Source organism: Rhipicephalus sanguineus, chromosome 3, assembly GCF_013339695.2.
Source record: "Rhipicephalus sanguineus isolate Rsan-2018 chromosome 3, BIME_Rsan_1.4, whole genome shotgun sequence".
NCBI lineage: Eukaryota > Metazoa > Arthropoda > Arachnida > Ixodida > Ixodidae > Rhipicephalus > Rhipicephalus sanguineus.
In genome coordinates, this window is record NC_051178.1 from 152,614,618 (window position 1) to 152,623,921 (window position 9,304).

The following is a 9,304-nucleotide window of genomic DNA, read 5'->3' on the forward strand; positions in this document are numbered from 1 at the left end:
CTAAGCATATGTTATGAGATAGCAACATGAAAGTGTTTCTTTTCGCTAGGTTGAAACGCAATGTAGAGGCCGAATTGTATTTGTGTACATGATTTGGTGCAACCAAAGTGTTGCCGACAACACTTTACACGTGGTAGGCAAAGATGCCATTTCCTCGGCCTCTCCTCCTCTTTCAACTTCTGTGGAAGCTGAACTAATGTGGTGGACAAGGGTGTGCTCCCTTCAAGTCCGGAGTTCCAAATCTGCCTCGTAGACGTCGATATATAAGAACATCTGAAATTTTAGATGCTAAAAAGCTTCGGCTTCCAATTTTTCGGACCTGCCCAAATTTCAGGTCCATAACAGCATTAATTGCGCCCCCACCTCTGCCACATCTTTCATCTCCATGTTGGAACCAGCCTTTTCTTGAGTTAATACATTTGCGACCGTAGCGAAGCTTGAAAGGCAGCTTTGCCGCAATACGGGGATGTGATGAGGTGAAGCATATTGAAACTCTAGGGACCACTTCTAATCGGACGTTGACTGTCTCTCTGCTATGTTCGACCGTAACGGAGCTTGAAAGGCAGCTTTGCCGCAATACGAGAGTGTATTGAGGTGAAGCATATTAAAAAATCTGAAGGGGTCACTTTCAATCGGACGTTCACTGTATTTTGTCTTTAGGAAGTTCGAATAGTTCGAATAGTAAAATTCCAGTACGAATCGAATCGAATAGCAAGCACTATTCGAAAAATATTCGAAATTTCGAATATTCGCACACCCCTACAAATTAGCACTATATTTCTAGCCTGAGAGTTGATTCTATTAGTGCAAAAACAGAACATGAGTGACTTCTGGTAAATAGATGTTTAATTACAATTTAATTAATATTATTTAGTAGAAAACTCGTAAAGCGGCATGTTTTGACAATATTTTTGTTGCGATAGAATATTGAGTGCCTTTCAATAATATTGTGTAAGTTCTTCATAGGTTGAGTCCGAAAGGGTTAAGCTTAAACTGCTTGTTCACTTTGCTTCACTTCACAGCTGAACTGGCCGGCCACATAGTGGACACGCACAGCAGTGCCCTGCACAAATGCCAGGCGTGTCCAATGGCCTTCATAAATTTAGAGGGATTCCACATACACCGGCAGGCAGCACACCCCAAGCTGCGCAGCCAGTGCTGGCTGATCCTCAAGTGCCCACTGTGCGAAGCCGTCTTTGCGTCGGCTGAGCTGCTTACCAACCACACGATAAGTCACCTGGACCAGTGCGGACGGTCCTTATTCAAGTGCTCCACATGCGACTCTCTTCACCCCACGCGTGCGGACCTGGTGGCCCACGTGCGGAAGCTGCACCCCGCCATGCACCAAGAATCGCTGTGGGGCAGGGAAGACGACCCAACCATGGCCTTTCTCTCTGGACAGAGTACAAAGGTATTGTGCAAGCTAGCCTCTTTATGCTCACGAGGGGGGCGCCAGGGGGATGGCGCAGGGGGGTGGCAGCCCACCCCCAAAATTTTTTACTTCCCCAAACATAGTCAAAACACGACGCATAATTCCCCACCTTTCTGCCTCACTGTTCATTACTGCCCTTGCAGGCAACCGTGTCAAGCGAAATCATCAACCTGGATGATGATGAAATAGCCAATTCCGATGACAAAGCAATGGACACTTCTGCACCATTATCGCAGAAGCCGAAAAAAGGGAGTATTACAGAGAAGCCATCACCTGCATCGAGTGCTACCTCTGACCAAGCAAAGAAAAACAAGCAAGATACTCCTAAGAAAGTTAATCGGCATTCTACCGGTGATACTGAGCAGGTAAGCCAAGTAGCAAACTGAGTGGTATCAGTCTGTCAGTCTCATTAAGCAGCTGTGTTGAGATCAGTCTTATCAAGCTGATTCATGTAAACACCTTGTGCAAGAAATAAAATTGTATAGTTGGTTACAACTTACAACCTAAGATAAAACGTAAGCTCTGCCCAGAGGACTGCGCTGTGCTTGCCATTCATCTTTGCAAGAGGGTCATACTCAGTGCTTTACTTTCTAGTTATGCATACTTTTTTGCTTCTAATGTAAATACTATGCATATTAAGAATTTAAAGTTCGTCATCCTTTTTTAAAATATTACGTTTGGCTCTGTGGTGATGTCCGAATCTTTGCTTGAATTTTCCCAGGAAATTCAAGCTATAAACCAGCTATAACGTGTCTGCATGAGAAAAACCACCTGCCTAAAATATGCAAGAGGTTGTAGACATCACGTGAATGAGGAAATGCAATTGGATGGGAGCATGTATCCAAATTCTCTCCTCTGGGTGGGACAGCTACGGCTGTGAGCGGAGCTTACATTCTTCTTAGGTTATAACCGTATAGCTTCTTTGTATGCCTTAAAAGCTCTTTCCAAGAGTGTACTAAATGTATTGTTTTCGCTCCCCTGTATAGGAGTAAACCATACTGCCAAGGTGACAATTTACAAGTGAACAAGCAATTCACTCCCTTCTCACTTATATCCATTTACAATGTAGGCAGGCAGTCACTTTGATTAGAAATCGACGGCTGCATACTGGTGATAGTGGGATGCATGCATCTCTTGCAAGGAGTGCAAGAACCAATAAAATCTCCTCTAGAAATCTAACAGCTAATTACTGCAAGTTCTTCCCTTGCTCAGTTTTTCAGGTAAAGTCTCACATCGCACGCCTTGCCCACGCTATGGCTGTGCATTTCTGAGGCCTTATTCTCTAACAATCCTTTATTTCTTCATTCTTCTGAGCGCTGGCCCTGCCACGGTCGTCTAGTGGTTACGGCACTCGACTGCTGACCTGAAGGTCGTGGGATCCAATCCCGGTTGCGGTGGCTGCATTTTCGATGGAAGCGAAAATGTTTGAGGCCCATGTACTTGGATTTAGGTGCACGTTAAAGAACCTTAACTGGTCGAAATTTCCAGAGCCCTCCACTACGGCGTCCCTCATAACCATATCGTGGTTTTGGGACGTTAAACCCCAGATAATTATTATTCTGGTCCTTGGTTCTCGGTTAGGATGTGGCACACTGGCCACTGCACCAACGTCTCTTAGGATTGCACTCTCAATGCAATACTTGATACATGCCTTATAGTTTTATAACTTAACCCAAGCACCTTATTTTGTAGCAGTTCAATTTTTAACACATTTTAATATCTTCTGTTGTTCTCTGCGGCTCATAACGCCGGGGTTACACCATCCGAGCCCGTTATGAAGGGTAAAAAGAATAGGATGTATACTCGGCGACAACTTATCTTGGCATTGGAGCGAAGGCTACGGAGGCGGGGCATCCGCACATTTGTGTTACTACGCAAGTAGTTCGGCATCTTGCGGCTGATTTCAGTTCCAGTTTCGGTTTCGCTTGCTCGCATCGTTGGAGCGTTTAGCACCACGTCTACATGCAGAATGGGAACATCAGAGTGCGTAGATGCATCTACCTACTGTACTGTATATTGTCACAGGGTTGTTATGTTGACGAAGGCAGCAGTGGGCGTGTCGAAGATGAAATTCTTTATTTTGCCGAACTTGTGGGCGGGAAACGAGTCAGTCAGAGCGTCGTCTGTCAATAATTTTGACAGTGGTGAAGCGTGTCGGCTTTTATACATGTTCTAGCGAATGTTCCAGCGTTATCGCTGGTGGCCACGTAATCTCTCGACTATTCGCATACGGCGCACAATCTTAACGGAAAGATCTAGAACAATCGTGACGCTTCTGGAACATCGCATCGCGGTCTGCGCGGAAGTTTCCAAACAGTCTTTGCGGATGAAGCCCGAAGACAACAAAATAAGACACATGGGAATATGATGAACGCCACCAAGCGCACACCGCAGCCTGAATACGGTGTTTGCTCGATTGTAACGCGAGGGGAGACTTTAGTAGCAAAAATTTGGAGAAAAAGCTCGCATTGTATTCGAATAAATACGAAATGCAAGTACCATGATGCCGCTGAATTGGGTTTAGATTTAAGGAGAGCTCACGCTAAATTAAAAAGAGACTGACGCAGAATATTTTATCAAGCTTCGCTGGTCACACACCTTCACAGAGCGTAGTTTTTCGGCCGTAGGTATTTCATTGCGCATGAAGTAGCTGTGCACTTTGCGCCACAATGCTGCCAACGCAAACGTGTAATAGCGCAGCAGCCGCGTCTTGCCGGTGATGCGCTTCTCAGTTTGGCCCGAGAAATTCAATTTCTTGCGCTTCGGGGAGGCAAAAGGGGCCCGCAGAGCTTCAGCCTTGATACGCTTAACTGTTCGCTCACTCATTCCGGTGAGTTCGGCGGCAGTCCGGCACACTGCATTTGCAGACAAGTCACGCTGACGGCGCCTCACTCCAGCGATGACATTGCAGATAACTTGCGTGGTCTGGTGTGATAAGCCGCTTTCTGTCACATTTAGAGTACAGCTTCTTCGGACAACGAAACGACGAGTTTGCGGCCGCACACGGTTCAGGCCAACGGTTCAGGCGGCATCGCGGACGCCATGTTTACTGAGACTCAGAGAGCAGGCGTGAGGAAAACGTGGTGCTGTCCAAAAAATAAAGACAGAAACAAACTTCAAGTTTACAATAACATTTTTTCATGAATGGCTTCCCATACTCGCTCTCTTTTTTATAATGAAGAAATCTTTATTTATTCGAGCTAAGTAACTTTTCGAATTAGAAAATAAATATACCGTATTTACTCGATTCTACCGCGCCCTCGATTGTAACGCGCACCCGTTTTCCGCGACCAAAAAAAAAAAAAAAAGTACAACATCGATTCTAACGCGCACCCATTTTTCGTGAGAGAAATGAACAAAAGTCCGTAGGAGTCCACCTTCGCACATTCAGAAGAACAAGTATTTGGCTTTTAAAGAACTAAAGTTTCAAAAAAAAAAGAAAACACAAAGTCAAACGGCGGGCCTTGCCGCTGAAACTGTCACCACTACGGCGGCGATACGAGTCGCATAATGGATCAGTCTTCATCGCTGTCGGATAACTCCTTGTCGCTGTCAACGCTCTTCGATTTCGGCAAACCGGCCCTGCTTATGTCCACAGAAACTTTTTCGTGGAGCTTTGCTGTAAAACAATCTTCTGCTTCTGTTTGCGCCAGTCTCGCACGCATGTTTCGGCAACTCCGAACGACCGCGATGCGGCCCGATTTCCGTCCGTCTCTGCACATGTAATAACTTTTCTTTGAAATGTGACATCGTGGTGCACTCATCGAGTATTTGGAGTTGGCACTTCCATGCCACCGATGCGAATGTAGAACGGGATGACAAACTCCTCAGCACACGTACGAACTGAAACAATGACAGAAAAGGCCGAGGCATAGAGTTAATCTACTGACTCTAGAGGAAAAGCTGGGCCGCGAGACCTATAACCACAAGAACGCTGACATCTTGGAACGTTGTCATTCTTGCCATCACATATCAATCCTAAAGAAGCATCTGCACAATTAAAAACTTGCGGATATTGTTTTGTGTTTATTTTGACTACTTCTACGAAAGAATACGACGGCTATTTATGCAATTTACTGCGCGCGGAAAAGAGCGTTTGCAGGCTGGTTAACTAGATGGCACCACCATATCAACACTCGCGAGTACGCGAGTGTGTGCTTGCGGCCGATTGTGCCGGTTTGCGCGTCGTGTTAAAGCCAGCTCCTGAAACTTCGTTCGCGTCGTGTATCTCGTAGTTGTCATAGTGTCCCGTTGTGTGCGTTTTCTGTCGCCGCATGCCACTCGACTTCATGTGACAGCCCTTTTTTCTTTCGAGCTGGAAACTTCAGTGCACCAGTGCAAACCAGGACGGACGGCAGAGAAGAGATGAGACAAGCCCTGAAAGTTACGTACGAACTAGTCGCAACCGATTTTTAAAATACTTTTTAACGGCGATAAAGCTTCGTGGGCCGTGTAACTTTAGTTTCGATTGAAGCTTTCGGGAGATGTCTCACTCACATTCGCCGCTGCATGATGCAATCGACATTTTTCTGCTTTACGGCTCTCTGCGCTGAAGTGCGGCAGGAATGAGCTGAAAAAGAACGTGGATACAGGTGTCTCGCCATTGCAAGTCGAATCAGCGCGCGACCACGGCCTATGGACATTGCTTCGAGCTGCGAATCTGTCGAGTGACCTTTGTGCCAGCGAACGGAGAAACTTTGGTAGGGAGTGCCTAGTAAAAACCGTGCACAAACAGGTGGAAATTTTAACTGTTATCAACCGGACCAGCTGCACAGACAACCGTACACTAACACACGGCTTCACGCATCAAAACATAGCTGATGTTCTCTGAACAGCGCGTAGCTGACTTAGGTTGGTAGATTAAAACTGATTACTACCGTCAAATATAGCGAGCGTCTCAGGGTCTGGCAACGCTGGCAACGATCGTTTTGTTCCATCATGGCGGAACCCATGTGGTTATAGGTTTCAATGCATAGGCCCTATGGGGAGCTTTTCCTCTAGAGTCAGTATATTAACTCTATGGGCCGAGGCACGTAGGACGCGGCCATTTTGAAATGCCGATGGCAATACGATAACCGAGTTTCTTTTTTTTTTTTTCGGTACTCGATTCTAACGCGCATGCGATTTTTCGACTCGTTTTGCCGAAAAAAAGGTGTGCGTTAGATTCGAGTAAATACGGTAGGTACTATTTCTTGGTGCGCGCGCATGCAGGCACTTTGGCTCTGTAGCTTCCTGGACAGTGGTGCCAAGAAAAGTTGTCGCCGAGTATAGAATGAACCGTTGTCACTACTGTAACTTCGGTCATCAAGACTGAAATAATTAATTACTGTATTTTCTCGCATATAACCCGCACCAAAAAAAAAAACAGAAAAATGTGCTTAAAAAAGTGGGGGTGCGGGTTGTATGCATTTTTTTTCCTTTTGTAGAGTTAAAAAGTTAGGGGTGCAGGCTATATGTGGGGGCAGGTTATATGTGAGAAAATACGGTATATGTTGGATCATTGTGGGCAAGTTTGACTGCAGCACTAGTATTAATGTGCCAAAGCGACATAGTTGTGATGGGCATTGTGTGGACTAAAGAAGCTTGAGTCCAAAACCACCACTTGGACAAAGAGTACAACAATGTTTTGTACAGGGCCAGTGGTTCTCTATGAAGAAACGTTGTGCTGTGAGCATAGGTGGGCAAAAATATTGGAACTCACTCAGACTCACTGAAGAAATATATTTTGCTCTGAGAGCTCACTCGGACTCAGACTCACCGAAATTTTCGTCAATCAGACTCACTCGGATTCAGACTCACTAAACTTTTTCTCAACCGGACTCACTCGGACTCAAACTCACCAACATATTGCTCAGTCGGACCCACTCAGACTCACGGCTTGACCTGAGTCTGAGTGAGCCTGAGTGAGTCAACTCATGAGTCCGCTGGCTTAAAGTTAGCTTTTCCTATCATGGTGTAAATGTTCTTCAACACCAATATCTCACATAAACGGTGCCCTACGATAACCTTTTGATCTTATACGTTCAAATACGAGTTATAAGTGGTTGCAATCCAGTAAGGACGTTTTTATGAAGTGTGTGACTCGCACGAGATATTTCTATCAAGAACTTCCCATGAAAGAGTTGGTAGGGGGAGGCCAGGGCACCTCCCCCAACCATCCCCCGCCCCCCACTCACACCTCTTATGAGTAAACATTGAGGTGGAGCATGAGTGCTAGTGCATTGAGGCATGTGTGACTAGATTTTAGTATAAACGTAAGCCACCATAAGGCTGATAGTAATGCTGATAGGTGAGTAGATAGGACCATTGGTCGGCAATGAAAGGTGGAGCTCACTCAGTCTCACTCAATAAATATATTTCGCGCTTAGGGCTCACTCGGACTCAGACTCACCAATATTTTCCTCAACTGGACTCACTCGGACTCAGACTCACAAAAATTTCCTTCAACCGGACTCATTCGGACTTAAACTTACCAACGTATGGTTTAGCCGGACTTGCTCAGACTCAGACTCACAGCTCGATCTGAGTCTGAGTGTGTCGACTCATGAGTGAGTTTGCCAACCTATGGCTGTGAGTAGAAGTTTCAAAAGTGGTTAGCCAGAACTCCTCGTGAGTCTGAAGTCATAGTTTATGTCCATGTCGAAAGTATTCTTTCCAGTACAGCATCCTATCATGCTGGCAATAAGACTTGCAACCTTCTTCATTTCAACGACCCGCCGCGGTGATCTAGCGGTTATGGATCTCGACTGCCAACCCGAAGGTTGCGGGATCGCATTGCGATGAAGGCAAGATGCTAGAGGCCGCATTTTGATGGAGGCAAGATGCTAGAGGCCTATGTGCTTAGATTTAGTTGCACGTTAAAGAACACCAGATGGTCAAAATTTCCGGAGCCCTCCACTACGGCGTCCCTCATAATCATATCGTGGTTTTGGGATGTAAAACCCCAGCAATTATTATTATTCTTCATTTGAACAAGGTTATTTGTCTTGTATAAGGGCAGCCACTCCCCTCTTTAAAATTTGGGTGCTGTGCTGAGGCTTTCATCTCTTATTGTTTACCTAAAGATGATCAACTGAAGTTTCTATGTTCCCGCAATCACTTTGTCTTGTTTGAGCATTCGAGATGAAGCCTTACACTCTGTTTTTTTGTTTCGATTGACAGATGACTGTTAAACCCGCAGAGAAGCCACCAAACAACACTAAAGTGTGTGCGAAGTGCGACTTCCAAAGCAGTGACTCGTCCGCTTTCCGTGAACACATCAAAGTGCACCGGCCACCAAACCAAGAGACATTCCAGTGCCATGAGTGTGGTCTGTGTTATGTGGTGGAGCCCTCTTTGAGGAAGCACCTTCGAGGAGTGCACAGGGTGGAGGAGAAGAAGGCCGCTGAGAGCCTTGCGGACGCAGACCCCAATGGTGCTGCCGTCAGCGGGCTTCGCTGCTCCGTGTGTTTGGCAACATTTGACACTGAACGAGAACTCAAAAGCCACACGCGTAGCCATGGCATGGCATTCCTAAAGAAAGTGAAGGCCAAGGACGGCACTGTTTGATCTGTGGTATGTGTGAGTGTATGTGTGTGTGTGTGTTGTGCATGCTTTGCACAGGATGATGAGTGAATAAATTGCTATAAGTGCGTTTTTACATTTACCTCTGTTTCCCTCTCACTTGTTTCATAGGCTGTGGAGTGAAAGTAAGAATACGTGTTCTGAGCAATAAGTACACTGAGTAAGCATTCAAGCACACAGCATAGTCTGATCTACGTCTGAGGCCGATCTAGAGCCTCTGTGAAAGCAACTGGCTCTTTTGAGAAAATTTCTGAGTTTCCTTTGCATTAGGCATACAACAGATTATGGCCATAGCCAGAGACTGTTAAC

The 9,304-nt window shown here is 45.8% G+C and overlaps 1 protein-coding gene across 1 annotated transcript; it reads left to right on the top strand.

The window, feature by feature from the left end:
• Positions 1 to 1,026: 1,026 nt before the first annotated feature.
• On the top strand, positions 1,027 to 9,065 carry LOC119385983 (zinc finger protein 532-like). The gene is made up of 3 exons (XM_037653338.2): positions 1,027 to 1,411; positions 1,576 to 1,797; positions 8,594 to 9,065. Exons 1-3 carry the CDS (start codon positions 1,088 to 1,090, stop codon positions 8,978 to 8,980), a joined length of 933 nt encoding a protein of 310 aa, XP_037509266.2. The 5' UTR covers positions 1,027 to 1,087; the 3' UTR covers positions 8,981 to 9,065.
• Positions 9,066 to 9,304: the final 239 nt, after the last annotated feature.